Here is a 22,304-nt window from a genome sequence, read left to right as displayed (position 1 = left end):
AATAAAATTTGTGTTACATAGTGTTATTGACACAACTCGTTCAATTCTGGACGTATTTTCTGTATTCACTGGCTCTCTTTAGTGCGCCGCATCTTTTTATTTCTGCACCCTTCAAAATGCTAAATGTCGTTTAGGTAATCAGTTTAAATTTGAAGACAGGACTTATCTATTCATCATTTACATCACCTATAAACGTACGTGTCCACGATGTAACCATGATTATGTGGGCTGTACAATTCGTTGAGTCCAAGAATTAAAGAGCATGCACAAAATACCTCGTATAAAATTCTTTCTTCGCCACCAGTAGGGCATCAGACTTGTGGCCATCGATCTAAGCAGCAAATTAATATGTACATCGTAAATTAGTTTATGGATGTAGAAAATACGTCCAGAATTGTACTTAATCAAACGTGTACTTTTAGATATAATAACGTTTGTGTCTATCTGTACTATAATAACGTTTGTGTCTATCTGTACTATAATAACGTTTGTGTCTGTCTGTACTATAATAACGTTTGTGTCTATCTGTACTATAATAACGTTTCTTTCTTTCTTCTCAAAAGAAGCTTCTCAAAATTTTCACCGTTCAGCGTCACTTTTGGTTATGTTGTGTCTTCTGACATCACATATTTTATTACAGTAAAAGTGGGATAGGCTTTAAATGAAGTAGGCCAAATAAATGCAACACTAGCCATTAAAAAGTAGGCCTCACACGATTTATTAAAGAAACGGAAACAAGAAAACGACGGTTATTATTATTATTTAGTATTCAAACTCAAAGCAACCATGTAGCATTTTTCAAACAAAAGTCCGTTTTAATTCATTGCTTGTTTTGTAATTTTGTCCAAACTTAAGCCAAGTTCTATTGCAGATGAATAAGAAATAGGCTTTTAAAGCATTAAAACAAACGTATACATATATGATTTACACAATATAGAAACATTCATTCGCAATGATTTGAATCTACTAAAGAGTTTAGAGAAAAATACCATACCTTTTAGAATGCATCAAAAATGTATATGAAAATATTCAAAAGTTACTGTTCAATAGAAATATTTGGGCGATCATTTTCTCTTATCGATTTCAGAGTGACGAAGATATATGACCATAAATCACATTCAAAACAGCCATACGGAAGTCTTCGGCCTGTAAACAACTAGATGCGACAAACAAGTTGTTGAGTTTTAATTTCGTTGAAAGGCACGCCCATTAGATCAGGAGGCCAGGCACATTTCATGTTGAGCTTTGGCCTGGGAATCATCATAGTGATCCATCGAAGTCGGCAGTCACAGACTATTGGATTTCCTAAAGATTAAAAACATAGATAAAAATTAAAATGTTTGGTTTGAATATCGTGCTATGTTACACGAGGGCTATCTGCGTTAGTCGTTCCTAATTGCATGAGCATGTTTTATGTGAGAGGGGTTCGAGCCCGCGACCCTGACCCTGAGATTACAAATCGAGTGCCATAACCTCCTAGCCATACCAGACCAAAACTAAAAAAAGGAATTTTATTAAAATCTGTATCACATATAATTTATAACCCTAGAATTACCAAAACGAAGTGTTGCTCTTCACATAGTCTGTTGTAACAGGAGAAACATACAAAAGTAAAATTACTCCTCATGACGTAATGTGGATATTATACACAGGTAGTGAACGATATTAAAATATTAAAACAAAGTGGCAATTTTAGAACTATCCGATGCGTCAACGGTAAGTTATCGGACTTAACAGTCATTTTCCATCGGTGTACAGGGAGCATATAATCCATTGTGAAGTCTTGTGTTAAAAAACAACAAACATTTGAAGAATAGTGTACTACGCAGTTGTTACTGATCAACAATGATTTTAGTTATTTTTATCAAAATTTTAACATCACTATCTTGTCTCAAAACGATATTACTTCAACTCAAAATAGCATATCTATAATAAATTTACTTTTTTATTTCTTCTTGGGGATTTTCTTTAACTCAATTCTTATTAGGGAGGATTTGGGATTTATGTGCTTTATTATAGCTAAATCACATTAGGCTATCTGCCACGTCCAGGAAAGGGATGGACGTGGCGTGGTCAGGTAGGTAGGACGCTCAACTCCTAATATGAGGATCACGGGTTTGAATCTCCGTTACAACAAACATGCTCACCCTTTCAGTCATGGGGGCGTTATCAATCTCACTGTTCGTTGGTAAAAGAGTAGCCCAAGAGTTGGTGGTGGGTGATGATGACTAGCTGCCTTCCCTCTAATCATAAACTGGTAAATTAGGGACGGCTAGCACAGATAGCCCTCGTATAGCTGAACGTGAAATGTAACACAAACAAACAAAGCAAAGGGATTCGAACCATTGATTTTAGCATTATAAATCCGAAGACTTACCCCTGTAACACCGAAGGATGACTTCAGGTTTTAAATAATTTTACTTTTGCTTCTTAAACCTCATGAAAAGCCACAAAAAAAGCTATTTGCATATAGCTATATATAAGTTTGAACTGTTAGGTTTGGGTGATAGTCAACAATAGCCTCCGCCAACTTTTGGGATATGACCGTCACTCTTATAATGAATCCACAGTCTCAAAATGCAAAACGTGATTTTTTAGGCAAAAATCCTAAAATTTGACACCACAATCTGGCACGTTAACTACTAGGCCACACCCGTAACTTATGGAGATTCGAGATACACTTACGGAAAGTTATCATTATAGCGTTTACTTGTTTGTCTCAAAATTTATGCGAGCTACACGAGGACTATTTGAGTACAACTGTCCTTAATTTTGAATCGATAAAGATGATGGGAAGACAGGCAATAACACTCACTGGGAACTTGGGGTTACTGTTGTTTGATCAAAGAGGGGAATTATAATACATACACGGCCCCAACACGCGGAGCGCGTTTTAGAGGCAAAGTTCCAGGACCATAAGCTCTCAGATTAACAGCCCGAGCACGCTAATCACTAGTTTGCATTCAGCCTTTGAAATGAATAAAGAGAAGTACACAATTAGCTGATTTTCTAAAGCAATTTTCAAAAGAATTTTGAAAAATGATTCGGGAACTGCATGCAAGGAAAACAGTAACAACAAGTTTGTTTGTTTTGGAATTTCGCACAAAGCTACTCGAGGGCTAGCCGTCCCTAATTTAGCAGTGTAAGACTAGAGGGAAGGCAGTTAGTCATCACCACCCACCGCCAACTCTTGGGCTACTTTTTTACCAACGAATAGTGGGATTGACCGTACATTATAACGCCCCCACGGCTGGGAGGGCGAGCATGTTTGGCGCGACTCGGGCGCGAACCCGCGACCCTCAGATTACGAAGTGCACGCCTTAACGCGCTAGGCCATGCCAGGCCTAGTAACAACACGAAACAAATATTTACTAAAACTGCTAACTTTTCATGAAAAGAAAGTACAATCTGATAAACTAAAAAAGACGTACAATTAGATAAACTAAGAGAAGGTACAATAAAATAAACTAAGAGAAAGTACAATTAGATAAACTAAAAGGAAATACGATTAGATACACCAAGACAAAGTACAATTAGATAAATTAAGAGAAAGTACAATCAGATAAACTAAGAGAAAGTATGGTCAAATAAACTAAGAGGAAGTATAATAAGATAAACTAAAAGAAACTACAATAAGATAAAGTAGAAACACTAGAATATGGCCTACCAGAAAAGAAGAAGTTACCATAGTTCTGAAACACTGTCTTAAATGGGTCAGAAGGTAAAGTTTGTAGTTTGTTCTCTTGTAATAGTAGGAACTTCAAAGAAGGCATATCTTCAAAAAAATCTTCTGGAAGCGTCTGTAGGTTATTCACCCTAAACGACAGTGAGATGAAATATAATGATTTATTAAAGGGTTTGAGCTTGAAAAAGAACGTGTAACTTTAACGATTTTTAGTGAAGAAGATTCGAATATTATGGTATTACTAGGGTTAGCTTCATTATATCAGTATTCCTCGAATTTTTTATATTTGTGTCTAGAAAAAAATTAAGCCAGATAGTATATAACAAACTAATAAAAAAACAAAACTTACGCCAAGTTAAGGAAGTTCAGTTTCGAAGCAGGTCTAGGAAACATAGATCGTTTGAGTTCAAATATTCCATTTCCTGAAATATCAAAAATCTCTATTCCCATTAACTGCGTAAAGGCTTTGTCATCTATATACTTTATCTTGTTATTGCTGATGGTGAAAAATATCATCTTCTTTGTAAGAAACTCGTTAAATTTGTCAGTAACAAAATGAAGATCACTGTCCTTTATAATGAAGGACTCCAGGTTTTGCAGGTTACCTAGTACTTCCAATTCCCATCCGTTCAGACCTACACATTGGGACACTTGAAACAAATTTAATACTTTATCAAGACCTTGAAAAGGGGAAGGTCCAGGAATGGGCGGGATAAGAGCTGGTAGGGTTGTTTTGGAAAGAATAAATTTTGAAACACTGATGTTGGATAATAAACCGTGAGGAAGATATGGTAAAGATGATTTCTCAATCTTCAATTCGTATATGCTTAATCCCCGAAATTGCCCGATAACTTCTTCCAAGACCTGTTCATCCGAAACTTGGCAACACTCAAGTAAGATGTTCGACAAGTTGTCTTCCTTTAAAAATTAAAAATAAACAACTACATTAACAGCATAAAAGTAACACATTATCAGATGTATTAGCAACACAAAAGGATCGCGTTAACAATTATATTAATGGCACAAAAATTAAAATTGCTAATCCCTACATTTGGTTCTTCTCGACAGACACAAGGAAAAATTTCTTCCGCTGGGGGGCACATTTTTGTCCAAACGGAACCAGACAGAAGAGTCAACAACACAAAGTTGACAACGAGCATCGTACATAGTCCTTAAGGAACCCCTAAAGGGAAATAAGTTTACGTAATTCAGTAACTCGTTCTTGAAAGAGATATAATTATAGTTTGTAAAAACATAAAATAAAAATAGTAATTAGCATAATTTAACTTTCATATAATTTTCTGAGAAATAAAGTTGTTACGTGTGTGAGTGTGTTTTCTTATAGCAAAGCCACAACGGGCTATTTGCTGAGTCCACCGAGTGAAATCAAACCGCTGATTTTAGCGTTGTAAATCCTAGACATACTGCTGTAATAGCGGGGGGCAACTTGTTACGTCTCTAGTTATTTTAGTGTATTAACTGCAGACATTCAACGTACTACACAAAGCATACATTTATCATGGCTATAAATTCTTTAACTGTTTGTATAAAACGTAATTATTCTGCTATTTCCAAACATTTAGTATAAATGATTGATTATATAGTAAAATGTGTACGTATTCTGTTATAAATTCGAGTAGTTTTTCGTTCGTAAAGTGCAAGATTTCTCAAAACCTAAATGTTAATGAGGGAAAGACTAAAATGGGCGCCATCTGCTTTTAAATAAGGCGGAAACCCTTTAAATACAATTGAGGTCTATTTTGAACTTTGTCACGAGTACATTGCCTAAATAATCAATTAAATAACACCCAGATAGTAATTATCTATTTTCCACATACTGAAAGCATCAAGGTTATTTATTAGATGTTATCCGGAAACCTCACTTCATACCAGACTTTAGCAAGGGATGAGATAATTCAGAATATTAGTCATACATTAAGACTTAGAGAAGCTGTGAAAAGATTCAAGTTATCATTCAAAACTTGAAAATTGGGGTTAGTTTCGAAGTGCCTTGGACTTGTATCTCATAACCTGTTTTTGTTATACAATGTCTTGCGAGATCGTTCAAATTTTGAATATTGGAAGTAATACTTTGGTTTTTACGAAGGACCAGACTATTTAATGGAACACTTGAAAATATTCTTGACACCTGAAAGGCTAGCCTATGTGGTGGAATACTAAAAGGTATCCATCACACACAGAAGGCTAAATTTTATGGTGGAATACTAGAAGATATCCATCACACCTGGAAGACTAAGCTGTGTGGTGGAATACTTCAAGATATCTTTGACACCTATAAGATCAGACTATATGGTGGAATACTTGGAGATATTCTTGATACCTAGAAGGCTAGGCTGTGTGGTGGAATATTTGAAGATATCTTCCGTATCTGGAAGACCAGGTTATGTGATGGAATACTTGAAGATAACCTACATATCTGGAAGACCAAGCTTTGTGGTGGAATACTTGGAGATATCCTCTACACCTTGAAGACGAAGCTATGTAGCGGAATACTTCAAGATATCCATCACACTTGGAAGACTAAGCTGTGTGGTGGAATACTAGGAGATATTCTCCACACGTGGACGACTAAGCTATGTGGTGGAACAATAGAATGTGTCTTCCACATGTGGGAGACTAGGTTTAGTTACGAAATATTTCAAGATCTCTGCTGAACGTGGAAGATAAGGCTTCATTATGGAATATGTCAAGATCTCTACTGTACGTCGCAGATAAGGTTTAGTTATGACATATTTGAAGACATCTTTTTTACCTGTAAGTCTAGGTTTACTTATGAAGAACCTCAAGATATCTTCCATATCTAGAAGAAGTTTAGTCATAGAACACTTCAAAATATCTTCCATACATTAAAAACTAGGTTTAGTTATTGCATACTGTTAGTATATAAACGTACCAAGCACTTTCTCAACCTTCTGATTTTGATGTAGAAATTCTCGTTTGTTCAAAATTTCTGAAGTTTCTATAACAACTTTATCCAGAAAACAGTTCATTCGGTTTTAGCTGCCTTTGTTCCTTTGTTATTTACCCCCTGTGGCACAACGATATATTTGCAGAGTTACAACGCTAGAAACCAGGTTTTGATAACCGTAGTGGGCAAAGCACAGATAGCCCATTGTGTAGCTTTGTGCTTAAATTCAAACATACAAATCCTCTGTTATTATTTACAGATAACACTTTTACTGCCATCTGGTGACATTTGTGTAATCCACATGTAGTTACAAGATACTTCCTGTACCTGGAAGACGATGTTAAGTTACGGGAAACGTTAATATGTCTTTTATAATTGGAGACACTGTGGTTTTATGGTATGCAACAACTGTTTCAGTTATATTAACCAAACTTCTAGTTTCACATCAAATGCTACAATCAGCCATGAACTCATTACTGATAATCTGCGTTAAAAGACTACAGTTATAATATATTTGAAGGTAGAGCTTCAACTTTTGTAGCTTATGTTGTATAAGGAGTGACCCAAGAAACGATAGTCGATGAAGAATTCGGTTAACGGTGGCCAAAACTTTATTTAATGTGTTACGAAAAGCGCTTTTTGAAGACTACATTGCCCACAAAACAATCGGTTTTATACTAAACAAGATTATTATAATATAGCCATTTGACGTATGTATGTTTTTCTTGAGTGTATATTTTTCTATAAGAAAGGAAAACTTACCTGAGTAAATGCGGGTTTTCGAATAATGTGATACAGCGATTGTTGTCTGAGAACGAGTCTGTGAAAAGTGCAGATGCTAGTTGTGGCACACAATATCATTTAACCAGGTGCGCACGTTCCTACACGTGAATCAGTTTGCAGAAGTGTTGTTCAAGTCCAAAGCGGTTTCTGTACGTTTCAACGTTATCTAAACGGGAAACGTTATCGAATCTCCAGGAGGTTACATGAACTGACCTTTTAAAAATATATTAAATTCCGCCATCTTGGCTCTTTCAATACGATGGGATTCTGCATGCAATATGTTAACTGACAGACATAACGAGCTATCTCAAAATAAGTCTTTCCACTGTTATTTTAAATAACCTTTCTAGATTTTACTGTTACTAACTATAAACAAACGAATGAAGACAAAATATACCCTCATTAGATATGTACGTACGGAATTATCTGTGCGTTCAGAATAAATTGTGAACATAGTTATATAACATTAGATAATAAATCATGTTTTTATTCAGTACATTTAATATATTTGCTCTTGTGATCTAAACCTTTTAATAGTAGATTTGTTTCAACAAAACCACGTGCGTTGTGGATATAACCATGACAGTAAACATACGCGTTATGTATGTAACCATGACAGTAAACATGCGCGTTATGTATGTAACCATGACAGTAAACATGCGCGTTATGTATGTAACCATGACAGTAAACATGCGCGTTGCGCGTTATGTATGTAACCATGACAGTAAACATGCGCGTTATGTATGTAACCATGACAGTAAACATGCGCGTTATGTATGTAACCATGACAGTAAACATGCGCGTTATGTATGTAACCATGACAGTAAACATGCGCGTTATGTATGTAACCATGACAGTAAACATGCGCGTTATGTATGTAACCATGACAGTAAACATGCGCGTTATGTATGTAACCATGACAGTAAACATGCGCGTTATGTATGTAACCATGACAGTAAACATGCGCGTTATGTATGTAACCATGACAGTAAACATGCGCGTTATGTATGTAACCATGACAGTAAACATGCGCGTTATGTATGTAACCATGACAGTAAACATACATAACTTATTTTTCAAAATGTTTACTGCATACTCGAGGGATTGGACATCATGACAATGAAATTAGAAAACAAAATAACCATGGATCTTCAGATAGTAATAACAAAAACTTTATTTCTGCAAACGTTTCTTTTTAACGGCTGTATGAACGTGGTGAAGACAAGCGAAATTTATGAAGTAAAAGCAAGGGACGGGTAAGTTCTTCATTTATATATAGCATAGCGAGATGACAGGAGTTTGTGTTATTTTTCTAACTTAGCTCTGGTTTTACAGAGATATTTTGAGCACCGTTTACAATGAAACCACATCACATGAAAAAAAAAGTTTATAAGTTATGCAAAAAAACAACAACAACGAAAACAAACAACATATATGTACAAAAGTTTTAATCATGCATACACTAAAATATAATACAGTAAACGAACCTCTGGATGTTCCAGGAAAATTTGTTAACATAGTGTTTGTTACCCGGTCGGTAAGCGGTGAGTTTAAGGACTTACCACGTTAAAATCCAGTGTTGGATTTTTTGCGGTGGACGCAGCAGGTGGGTAGTCCAATGTTGCTTTGTTTTCAAACAAATAAAAAATTAAGTAGATGTTGGTTTAAGACAGAGATTCTCACGCACCAGAGGTCTGTAGACCGGCGCCGGTCTGTTTCACCCACCTTATTGGGCCGTGGGATTTCACGACGATAGACAAACATACAAAACTGAGATAGTATTTACATGTGAATTGTAGTGGTCATTCTTTGTACTTGCGCTTTACTAGTTTGTGACAGTTTAGGGATGCCGAACAGGTTGCTGGTTTATAATATTACCGTTAAAATTCCTATTTAAATGGATAAATAGTGCCAAGTTTGGTGTTTCGAATATCCATATATCTGTAGAACGTTTCGGAAATCAATCTAAGTGAAAAAACAACAGAAAGGTCTAATGTTTAACTTCGTTAGTTTGAAGTATAAAATTGTACCAATAAAGGCGTTCTGAAAGAAAAGCTCCTACCCCACCCTCAGTGGCAGAGGGGTACGTCTGCTGACTTACAACGCCGAAATAGTGATTTTGATACCCGAGACGAGCAGACCACAGATAACCCATTGTATAGCTTTGTTCTTGTTTGTTTGTTTTGAATTTCGCACAAAGCTACTCGAGGGCTATCTGTGCTAGCCGTCCCTAATTTAGTAGTGTAAGACTAGAGGGAAAGCAGCTAGTCATCATCACCCACCGCCAACTCTTGGGTTACTCTTTTACCAACGAATAGTGGGATTGTGCGTCACATTATAACGCCTCTACGGCTGAAAAGGCGAGCATGTTTGGTGCGACCGTGATTCGAACCCGCGACCCTCGGATTACGAGTCGAACGCCTTAACACACTTGGCCATGCCGGGCCCAGCTTTGTTCTTAATTACAAACAAACTGAAACTAAATAATTTTGTCTTCTCAATATATATGGAAAAACGTGATAAAAAAGCATTGCGTCTCCAAGTAGAACACATGAAAAATAAACAACATGGAAACACACACGAAATCTTCGAATTATTCTGCAAAACTTATTTCATCTTCTGTCTTCAAGGGTTGTGTCAACGAATACCCATCAATTCCAGCATGATTGAATAAGAAGACAAACAAACCCAAAATGAAAAAAGTTCTTTGAAAGATGCAATCGAAAAATATCATTTCACTCAGAGTAGATTTTATCCTCAGATTCTGAGAAAAACCTAGTAAATCAGGTCAGTGTTTTAAGTCTTCCACTGCGATTTGTAAAATTATTGAAATATGTTCAGTTTTCAACAGCAAACAAATATGTCAAAAGCTTTGAGCAAATTCCAACGAGTTTCAGTAAATACATATAATCATCATACAATGAAAAAAAATCGATTTTATTCATCGTTTGGTAAAAAAACAAACACGTAAAAAATGCAAACTGAAAATATTTTTGCGTGACTAAAAGTGTTAGAACCTGTTCGGACCATAGGACAAAACAGAATCAGTTAACCCTGTCTTCTGGTTATTTTTTTATTCATTTTCTTTTCTATTTGTGTTTTAGACCTGCTGAGGAAAGAATTCATAAAATATTTTGGGTCACAACCCATCTCGTGCTTAATACAACATTATGCTGTTGTTGTTTTGAATTAAACACAAGGCTACTAAATAGGCTATCTGTGCTCTGCCAACCACGGGTATCGAAACCCGGTTTTTAATGTTGTAAGTCCGCAGAATTTACCGCTGAGCCACTGGGGACTACAACATTATGTAGTTTATGGTTATAGCAAGTTTAACTCTAGTTTTCGATAATCAGGCGTTAAACTTATAATAACGTACACGTAAGGGTTTGAGATGTCCTAATTTAAGGTAGTAGAGTTGAATGATGGTAAGAAATTAAACAACTGAACAGGTAAGAAACAGCTCACGAGGGTTAGCTATCTGGAACAAAGCTGCGAAACGTAAAATATAACGATGCTTTCAGATGTGAAAATTAATGATACATTTTAAATCAGTTTCTAGTTTTCAGCATGATTGTGTTATTGATATCAAAATATTTAATTTTTCCAATTTGAAAATACGGTCTTCTGTAATAACTAACAATAGATTAATAAATTTATAATAGAGATGTGTTTCCGACGTTACAAACCTGAGATATATTGACAATTACTGTTTCTAATGCCCCATATATATATATATATATAGGCTTACGTCTATCAGTCATGTGCAAGCACTTTTCTTTATGTGCGCACTTACCAGAAATACGTATCGCAAATAATAAGAACTGCTTCTGTTGTCTATCACTAGTTTTTAGCCTTATGCGGTATGAGTCTTACACAAGATCAGAGCCTCCTAAGGCGTGTGTATATAAGATATACACCTTACATAAGATTAGAGTCTTCTTAGGTTTGTATAAGACATGTATCTAGCATAAGATTAGAATATCCTAAGGTTTGTAATGAACGAAAATGCTGACAGTAAGAATGCAAGAGTTCCTAAAGTGTCCATTTGAACAATCTATCAAAGAAATGCCCAACATAGCCAGGTGATCAGGGCACTTGACTTAAAAATCTGAGAGTCGCAGGTTCGAATTCCCGTCCTACCAAACATAATCGCCCTTTCAGTCGTATAATACGACAGTCAATCTCTCTACTTGTTGGTAAAAGAGTAGCCCAAGAGTTGGTGGTGGGTGGTGACGACAAGCTGCCTTCCCTCTGGTTTTTCTATTACTAAATTATGGACGGCTAGCAGAATTAAATCAACTTATTTCATATCAGCTACAAATGGATAATTAATATCAGATAGTTTCTCTCTTTCACTCGAACTGTCAAGATCCTTTAATAACTGTTGATTCTACACAAGTACCGATAGCTCTTGACTTTGTTTTAGCCATTCGTTGACATCCACTGGCGAGTATTCGTTAGGTGCTGAAACTACTGCTCCCTGGAGAGGGAATATAAAGAATAATGACTTTCATTAGAATTTTAGATCAAGTAGGGCTGATGACTGCTCACCAAACGTAATCCTATTACTAGTGAAAACGGTCAAGGCACTCAAAAATAGAACTAAGAAGACAACATTGAAAGCATGACATTCAGAGCGTTCCTGTTTTATACCACGAGCGAATAATTTTTGCTCGATCCGCTAGCAAAATATTAAATTTTGTTGTCACAAATGATTGCTGACAATCTGACAATTTTCTATGTTGTAATTGTTGTCGAACGGTCGACAGCCTTTTGTTTTATTTTCTAACATTGTTTTCTACACGCGTAGCTACTACGATTCGTCTCCGTCTTACTGTACATACGTCACTTTAGAGTCGACGTATCACTTATATAGTTTGTTTTTAATTTTGCGCAAAGCTACAAGAGGGCTATTTGCGTTAGCAGTCTCTAATTTAGTAGTGTAAAACTAGAAGGAAGGCAGACAGTCATCACCACTCGCCATCAACTCTTGGGCTACTCATTGACCAACGAATAATAGAATTGGTTGTCACCTTATAACACCCCCACCGCTGAAAGGGCGAGCATGTTTGATGTGACGGAGATTTGAACCCGCGACTCTAAAATTACTAGTCGAGTGTAGTTGCATAGAAATAACTATTTGTATGGGCTAGAACTCTTTTAAATCGAAAGCTGATTTAATTTTCAGTTCAGTTAAATGGAGTGATCACATGAAGTTCTCCAAAGATGTATTTCTGGATACATGTATGTTCGATATACAAGCAATGCGAGAGTGTGGAATTACCCAGGCGTGCATACCACCCCGAGTTTTATGAGTATACTTCTGCACTTCTTCGTTTGCAGGAACACGCACGTGTACTTTACCGGTTTCATAATTCGTCACAGAACAGTACCACCTCATTGGTAAATAAATACTGCTTTGTTTGGGAATTTCGCACAAAGCTACTCGAGGGCTATCTGTGCTAGCCGTCCCTAATTTAGCAGTGTAAGACTAGAGGGAAGGCAGCTAGTCATCACCACCCACCGCCAACTCTTGGGCTACTCTTTTACCAACGAATAGTGGGATTGACCGTCACATTATACACCCCCACGGCTGGGAGGGCGAGCATGTTTAGCGCGACGCGGGCGCGAACCCGCGACCCTCGGATTACGAATCGCACGTCTGACGCGCTAGGCCATACCGGGCCTAATAAATACTGCACACTGGTGAGAGTTGTCTGAAATTTATTCCTGAAAATATGTGAAATACGACTTTTCTCATCGTATATATTAAGCTAGGGTGAAGTAATGCCTGTCACAGAACCAAGTACTAATCAGTGATGTCGAGAAACCCATTTGTTGAGAAATTTATATGCAAGAACGGCTCGTTTGGGTTGAGAAAATATTTTACATAGAAGAGCGAACAACGTTTCGACCTTCTTCGGTCATCGTCAGGTTCACAAAGAAAGAGGTAACGGACCGGAAGCTGACCACATGTTTGAAACAAACGCAAAATTAAAGAAGCCTTACTTATACAACAACTTAAACCAACATAAACAAACGCAAAATTAAAGAAGCCTTACTTATACAACAACTTAAACCCAAAATAAACCAATATAAAGGAACGCCTTTATACCTATATTAATATAATAAAATAAATAAAATTATATATTCAAACATCTAATACCGCCCTCTACATTCCGACACTCAGTTACACAACCCCTTTCAAACATGTGGTCAGCTTCGGGTCCGTTACCTCTTTCTTTGTGAACCTGACGATGACCAAAGAAGGTCGAAACGTTGTTCGCTCTTCTATGTAAAATATTTTCTTAACCCAAACGAGCCGTTTTTGCATATAAAAGAACCAATTACTACTTAGTATCCTATGAAACGCACGACTTTCGCAAAGATATCAGTTGATTAAACAAACTACGTGTATATTCAAAGTTGATTTAATTTATTTATCTGTTTTGGTTTTTTATTGTGAGCTTTCGACATTTTTACTGTATGTAGTCCTTGTCGGGTAAGTAAACAATGGTGAGACAGTTGACGAAACATTTTAAAGATACGCAACAAGGTGACAGTATGAACAATAACTGCCATCTGATGTTGAAAGTGTGAAGTACAAGTACGCTTGGTTAATTTAGATTAAATAGAAAACTGATTTTATTAATGTTAATTTCAAAACAAAAAGAGATTTCAACAATCCAGCAATTATGTAGCAGTAAAGATGCCACTTCACTGTTGAAAACATAGATATATAATAAACTTTAAAGCCAGTTAAATACTTCAAACTTTACGGGTAAAATGTGTGGACTTGTGAATAGCTGAAGAGCATTGGGAAAGGACTGTCGAAACTATCACCACGTTTGGATTACATATTTTAACACGTAAGGACTGTCAAGGCTATTACCATTATTTTGGATTACATACTTCATCACATAAGGACTGTCAAGATTATCACCATTCTTTTGGATTACATACTTCATCACGTAAGGACTGGCGAGACTATTAGCATTATTTTGATTATATACTTCATTACGTAAGGACTGTCAAGGCTATTAGCATTATTTTGATTATATACTTCATTACGTAAGGACTGTCAAGGCTATTGGCATTCTTTTGATTACGTTCTTCATCACGTAAGGACTGCCAAGGCTGTCACCATTGTTTTGGATTACTTACTTCATCAGGTAAGGACTGTCAAGGCTATTAGCATTCTTTGGATTAAATACTTTATCACGAAAGAGGGTGGTGGTGGGTGGGAATATGAATGCTCTAACACTGTTTAACTTTAATATTTTTAATTTGACAGATGGTCTAGGACGTATCTTCGTGGTGTGAACAGGTTGAACTACAACAATAGTGGAAGCACTAAATCCTCTTGATGAGATGAGACACTTGGAGCAACTCCCGTTACTCGTTTTCAATGGTAAGAGTCGTCAACAAATTCTCCTGTCCAGTGGATTCAGTGTTTCTTCCAACAGGTTTTTTGCTGTTGAAACATGAGAGGAAAGGGGAGGTGTCCTCTCTCTCCAAAATGACGCTTCTTATTGGTCAACAGAATCGCGTGCTTACTCAACAGCGGACTTTTTATACGTCATCGCTTTCTTTCATGCTGAACTTCATCAGTTTGACAGTGACCGATAATAGCAAGGAACGCGTTCTCCAGAGAATTTTGTCGTTACTTGCCACGTGCAAAACGCAGTGATGTGATTATGACAATTCAGCCAATTACATTTTGCCAACCGTATTTAAAAATGTCGGTGGCAATCATAACATTAAATCTTCCTTAATGGAAAGTTTTACTCTATAAAGCGAGACAATTAAAAAAAAAACCATCATTTGCGCTGTAAAAATAACGTTCAGCAAGTTCATGACAGTTAATTTGTATTTGGAATTTCTCGCCAAACCATTAGAGGGCTATTTGCGTTTGTTGTTTCTAATTCAGAAGCAGTAGACTAGAGGGAACGCAACAAGTCAAATACTTTCACTGCAAACTAACTCCTGGGCGACCCTGGTAGCTAAGGGATTAGTGTTGTTGACTAGTTGACTTTCCTCCATTCTGTCACTCCGAAATCGCCCCACCCCCAGTGGCTTAGGGGTATGTATGCGGAATCACTACGCTAAAAATCGGGTTTCGATACCCGATGGGCAGAGCACAGATAGCCCATTACGTAGCTTTGTGCTTAATTCAAAACAACAACAACACTCCGAAATTAAGGGGCTCGGCATAGCAAGGTAGTTAAGGCACTCGACTCGTAATATGAGGGTCACAGGTTGGAATTCCCGTCAGAGGAAAAATTCTCGCCCAGACAGCCGTGGGGGCTTTATAAGGTGACGGTGAACACCACGATTCGTTAGTAAAAGAGTATCCCAAGAGTTAGCGGTGGGTGGCGATGACTACCTGCCTTCCCTCTAGTCTTACACTGCTAAATTAGGGACGGTTAGTGCAGATAATCCTCGTATAGCTTTTAGCGAAATTCAAAACAAACCAAAACCAAAAACCCAAATTAAAAAAAACAAACAAACATTAGCTTCCCACAATTTGAGGCTCAACCTCCCACAGTGGACACATACTTTGTTGTGTAGTTTTGCACTAAAACAAGGCTAACAGTAACAATCCCAGTCTGTCATGTCAAAATTTGAAGCATAAATAGATTATTTTACAGCTTTGGGCAACTATTTTATAACAACTGTAGCTCTGTTACCTTTTTCACTCTCGAAAGAAAAATAAATTGCCTTCATGGTTTTGGAAAAACAAAAAAACAAACTTATTTTATATACCACGAAAAACACGAGGCGCTTTTAAAATTTAATTTACAGAAACACATTTTAAAAGTCATTTCTAAGCAAAAATGGAACATTTTCTGAAATACAAAAAAAATACTACTTTTTTTTTTTAACTGTAGGGTTGGTAAGATTTTATACACAGATTTTGAGTTCGAATCTCCGCCTCACCACACACAATCTTCCTTTCAGCAGTGGGGACAGTATAAAGTGATGGTCAATTCCACTATTCATCTGTTAAAGAGTAGCCTAAGAGTTGGCGGTAAGTAGTGAGGACTAAATGCTTTTCTTCTAGTCATTCACTGCTAAATTACGAAATGGTAGAACAGACAACCTTGATGTCGCTTTGCGCGAAATTCATAACAAACCAAACCACAATCCTCAGACAGCTTGGCACAGTATTGTAGGAGAATCTACTTAACAACCAATAAGAACACATAACATAGTACATTACTACATTTCACAATTCTAAAACAGCATGGTACAGTATTATAGGAGAACCTAATTAACAACCAATAAGAACAGCTATCAGATAATACTTTACTACATTTCACAATTTTAAGACAGCGTGGTACATTATTATAGGATAATTTAATTAACAATCAATAAAAATACTTCTTCTAAGGTTGCAATTTACTACTTTTCACAATTCCTAGCATTTCACACCAAACGTGAAGAATTTCGAAATCAAACTTTTCTCCCCTAGTGAAGAAAGTACTTCATTTTATTCATAGCTTGTTATAATTTCATATAGTATTCTTTTATTCCGATTTTTACCAAATAAAAAGACAAGTTTCTAAGTGGAATTTTTAATTCTTTTCCAAGTATTTGGCAAACGTTGAAACTTAATAATCATAAACGAAATAAAATGAATCTGGTCGCTTTCTTTACGCACACTTTAAACTTTGAAGACTATTTTACTTTCCTATTTCAGTCTCCTTGTCTATAAATTCTAACCCCATGTTCTGTTTATTCAGTCTTTGAATATATAAGTCAAGACTTACAGCATTCGTGTTCGGCTATTAGTGACGTAAATTGCTTTCATAACGTTTATACTAATACGGATCTGAAATAACTAGGATAATATTACCATATTTATTATGGTTATAATACACTTCTTTAGTCTTTCGTATGTTTTCTTCCTCTAGAATCAGAGAACTAAGATCCATTTCTTTTTTTGTTTCATGTGTGTGACACGGAATTGAATGGTCTCGAAATTATAAGTTGGTAACCAACTAGAAATGCCACGTTTGGATTAACCTAGAAAAGGCGTAAGATAAATTAGATAAGTCTTAAGCAAAGAAAAACGCTATAGCATTGGTTTCATTTTGTGCTACGTGACTGCTTACGTCACAGTGGAATAGTCTCGAAATCAGAAGTTAGTAACTAACTGGAAATGTCACGCACGCCCCAGAAAACCGTTAGCGGAAGTGAGGTAGGAGTTAGCTGTGAGAAGATGACTATTTTCTTTGAAAATTTCTAGCCGAATCTTCGTGACATTGAATCGCGTCAAAGCTTACAATTTCAAAATTTCTGTCAGTAGTTATAGAAATATACTTTTTATATTGAGCTTATGCTGACATAGAAATATAACTTTATCACTGGTGGACTAATTTTGGTCATCTGTGAGTCAAGGCAACAATGGAATATTCATATATATGTAAAAACGGCTCGTTTGCGTTGAGAAAATTTTTTAAGTAGAGGAGCGAACAACGTTTCGACCTTCTTCGGTCATCGTAAGGTTCACAAAGAAAGGAAGAGGTAACTGACCGGAGGCTAATCACATGTTTGAAAGGGGTTGTGTAACTGAGTGTTGGAATGTAGAGGGTGTGCTTAGATGTTTGAATATATAATTTTATATTATTTATTATTTATCTATAGACATTCCCAACAACCAATTAGCAACCCTCATAGAATTCACCACGATGAAGACAAACTCCATGTTCAACAACCACATCTATATACAAACAAATGGCCTATGCATGGGCAAGGCAGTATCACCAGCTCTGGTCAATACTTTTATGACACAAATTGAAACACAAGCAATTAACACAGCATTACATCCACCACTATACTAGTACAGACAGATATGTAGATGACAAGGTTGCAGGATTCAGATCTACAGAACACACATTTAATTGTTTCAATCACATTAACTCTATACATCCCAACATTAACTTCACATGTGAACAGAAAGAAAGCAATCAAATATCATTTCTTAACCTCAAAATTACAAGAACCGATACACAATTTAAAAGAGAAATCCACCGAAAAATCACCCATACTGGACTACACATTCCTTGGGACTCAGCACATGAAACAAAACAAAAACTCAACATACTAAGAAACCAAATAAACGCAACTATAGAACTGTGCTCACCACATAAAATTAACGATGAATTAAATAAAATAAAACAATACTTCATCAACATCAATAAGATTCCTCCACAAACTGTAGAAAACATAACACGCACACACCTAGACAGAAAGTAAAATCAACCAACAAAAGTAAATATATCTCACGAATCAAAAAATTACGAAACCATATACTGCTACATACCATATATTCCCGACATCAGCAGACAAATAACCAACATCTGGAAAAACTAGTAACAAAATATGATATTCCAGTTAATACCAAATTTATTCAAAAACCAGGCACAAAACTGACAAAGACCACACCAACATTATTTATAAAATACAATGTGATAACTGCCACGACTTCTATGTTGGAGGAACAAGTAGAAAAATGGAAACCAGATTCAAAGAACATAAAAATTCAGCTTCACACGTTTTCGAACACTGGAAAGCAAATAAACACAACATACCCATAGAAAACGCCCAAATACTAAATAAAGAAACAAACATAAACAAACGCAAAATTAAAGAGTCTTACTAATTCAACAACTCAAGCCCAATATAAACCAATACAAAGTAAAACCTTTACACTTATTTTAAAAATAATATAATAAACAATAATAATAAAATAAATAAGATAAACTTATTTCTTCAAACATCTAAGCACGTCCTCTACATTCCGACACTCAGTTGCACAACCCCTGTCAAACATGTGGTCAGTTTCCGGTCAGTTACCTCTTCCTTTCTTTGTGAACCTGACGATGACCGAAGAATATCGAAACGTTGTTCGCTCCTCTACGTAAAAATTTTTCTAAACCAAAACGAGCCGTTTTTACATATATATGAAAGGGCGACTATTTTGGGTGTGACGGAGATTCGATTCCGCAACTATCAGATTACAAGTGTAGTCCCCTAAATTTCTGGCCTCTGACACCATATACAAAATATCATGTTTAATGGCACTTCCTAAAAACCCGTGGCCTCTCCTTCCCAAATGTACGAATAGAGATAATCGAAACACCGTCACGTGATTTCGTTTAATTCAGTTTCTGTTGATTACTTGTTATTATATATACGTATGTCAACAAATCAGGTGGCATTGGACTTTATACTCATAGGTCGAAAGTATTACAAACGCGAAAACAAAGAGTCACAGTATTATATCTTCCTGATACCAATAAACATTAAGTGTCAAGTAAATCATGTAACATTTGCATGTTATGTTATGTGCTAAACATTATGATAAGCCTACTTGTTCAGTTGAATGTCATCTCTGTAAGAACTTTCAAGGAACTTCCTTCATAGGTACCACTTGAAATAATTTCAAACGTTCATCACTACTAACGAAGAAAATCTCAAGAATATGGTTTCAAATTCATGTACTTTATCTTAACTGTTAGAAATAAATAATCGAGGGGGGTGTAGCTCAGTGGTAGAGCATTCGACTGCAGATCGAGAGGTCCCTGGTTCAATCCCGGGCGCCCCCTATGTGTGTTCCATTATCTAGTGTACCAACATCATAAACGGTGATTGAGATGTTAACATCATTTTACGTTGGAGGGTGAAAGGAAGATAATTCACAATTTTTATCGAAATCACTTGAATGCTTGTCTCGAATCTGTGATTCAAATATCGAAAAGTGGAATATCTTCTCAACTAAATACGTAAAACTCTAGTCACTGGAAACTAATCAAGTTAAATGAATCTTAATAATTATATAAATTAGAATTAATTGAAAACAAGCCACTGGAACACACTTCTCACGATGTTTTATTCGTGCATTTTACAAAATTTTTGTCTCTGGGTTACATAGTTTTCTCTATGCACTGTTCCAAATAAAGAAATAGCCATACCTGTTTGTTAGTGACGCTGTACAATAAAACTTTTCATACTCGTCAAGCTTTTCGTTCGAAATATCGCGGAATTTCATAACTCAAAACTCGCCAGTCCAAATCCTCGTATCATTCAAATGGTTGTTTCGATGTGTACTTATTATGTACAAATTTTCTTAAAGTTTGTAAAACTGTGACAATATCATGTTGTGTGTGTGAGTTAGTAAATCAGGGTACACGAATAGTGTTTCTTTTTGTACACTGAGTGTATACGACCATATCCGCGCCACGTCACTGTTAGTTTGTTTGGAGGGTAGTGATAGTAGGCCTAACCTAAGAGGGCATTCTTATTTTCCCTTGCGTCGCTTGATTTGCAGTGTGGAATGTAAAACAACGTCTTTAAGAAAATCTGGTCCATTACTATATTAAATTGAAAGGACTTGTTACATCACAGCTACATAAGGAGATTTAAGTATTTCAGTATGTTTGGCGAAAGATAATACAAAAGGTAAAGTAACGAACGATGGTTCAAATACAGATGATATAGTATTTAAGCGAAAACGAATATTTCTCTTATTTTGGTAATTAGTGGTCTGATATATTATTACAAGCATACAGGTTTCAATTGGCCTTCTGGAGGATGTGAATTTCAATGCTGGTGATTCGCGTTAGATTTTAAACAATACCACATAATATTTCTTGCACATTAAGTTTTGGTTGTATTGTATCAGCAACAGTGAATCTTCTAGCGTGTGCTGTCGTACTAGAATGACTAATTTACAGAAACACATTTTAAAAGTCATTTCTAAGAAACTTCACGCAAAAATGGAACATTTTCTGGAATACAAAAAAAATTTCCTACTTTTTTATACACAGATTTAGGGTTCGAATCTCCGCCTCACCACGCAGAATCTTCCTTTCAGCAGTGGGGATAGTGTAAAGTGACGGTCAATTCCACTATTCAGCGCTTAAAGAGTAGCCTAAGAGTTGGCGGTAAGTAGTGAGGACTAACTGCCTTTCCTCTAGTCATTCACTGCTAAATTACGCTTTGGGTAGAACAGACAAACCACAATCCTAAGCTTTGCGCGACAGTATCATAACAAACCAAACCAACAACCAATAAGAACACTTATAAACAATACTCAACTACATTTCACAATTCTGCAGCCTGGTACAGTATTGGAGAACCTAATTAACAACCAATACACACCTATCAGATAATACTTTACCACATTTCACAATTTTAAGACAGCGTGGTACAGTATTGTGGGATAATTTAATTAACAACCAATAAGAACAACTATAAGATACTACATTAAATTTCACAATTCTAAAACAACTTGGTACAATTTATAGGAGAAACTATTTAACAACAATAACAACTGACAAATTTGTAACAGTATGGTACAGTATAGGAGAGAACCAATAAGAACACTTAAAAACAATACTCAACTAATAACAAACACCTGGTCATTATAATAATTAACAACCAATAACACACCTATCAGATAATACTTTACCACATTTCACAATTTTAAGACAGCGTGGTACATTATTATAGGATAATTTAATTAACAATCAATAAAAATACTTCTTGTAAGGTTGCAATTTACTACTATTCACAATTCCTAGCATTTCACACCAAACGTGAAGAATTTCGAAATCAAACTTTTCTCCCCTAGTGAAGAAAGTACATCATTTTATTCATAGCTTGTTATAATTTCATATAGTATTCTTTTATTCCGATTGTTACCAAATAAAAAGACAAGTTTCTAAGTGGAGTTTTTAATTCTTTTCCAAGTATTTGGCAAACGTTGAAACTTAATAATCATAAACGAAATAAAATGAATCTGGTCGCTTTCTTTACGTACACTTTAAACTTTGAAGACTATTTTACTTTCCTATTTCAGTCTCCTTGTCTATAAATTCTAACCCCATGTTCTGT

The 22,304-nt window shown here is 35.9% G+C and overlaps 1 protein-coding gene and 1 non-coding gene across 4 annotated transcripts; one reads left to right on the top strand and one right to left on the bottom strand.

Moving 5' to 3' along the window:
- Positions 1-704: 704 nt before the first annotated feature.
- LOC143254416 (uncharacterized) lies at positions 705-19,899 on the bottom strand. 3 transcript variants are annotated; one of them, XM_076509542.1, is made up of 6 exons: positions 19,780-19,893; positions 7,377-7,610; positions 4,735-4,868; positions 4,035-4,603; positions 3,668-3,816; positions 705-1,305 (listed from the first exon to the last, which is right to left on the bottom strand). In XM_076509542.1, exons 3-6 carry the CDS (start codon positions 4,843-4,845, stop codon positions 1,157-1,159), a joined length of 978 nt encoding a protein of 325 aa, XP_076365657.1. In that variant the 5' UTR covers positions 4,846-4,868; positions 7,377-7,610; positions 19,780-19,893; the 3' UTR covers positions 705-1,156. The 3 variants fall into 3 exon arrangements, with proteins under 3 accessions (XP_076365657.1, XP_076365659.1, XP_076365658.1); XM_076509544.1 differs by lacking the exon at positions 7,377-7,610 and having other exon boundaries at positions 19,780-19,899; XM_076509543.1 differs by lacking the exons at positions 7,377-7,610; positions 19,780-19,893 and adding an exon at positions 6,600-6,750.
- Positions 19,900-19,942: 43 nt separating this feature from the next.
- Positions 19,943-20,014, top strand: TRNAC-GCA (transfer RNA cysteine (anticodon GCA)). Its single transcript has one exon. It is a non-coding gene; the product is annotated as a tRNA-Cys (tRNA).
- The last annotated feature ends 2,290 nt before the right edge of the window (positions 20,015-22,304 follow it).

Source organism: Tachypleus tridentatus, chromosome 6, assembly GCF_004210375.1.
Source record: "Tachypleus tridentatus isolate NWPU-2018 chromosome 6, ASM421037v1, whole genome shotgun sequence".
NCBI lineage: Eukaryota > Metazoa > Arthropoda > Merostomata > Xiphosura > Limulidae > Tachypleus > Tachypleus tridentatus.
The sequence above is the reverse complement of the archived record's forward strand: the minus strand, read 5'-3'. Positions and strand labels throughout refer to the sequence as shown.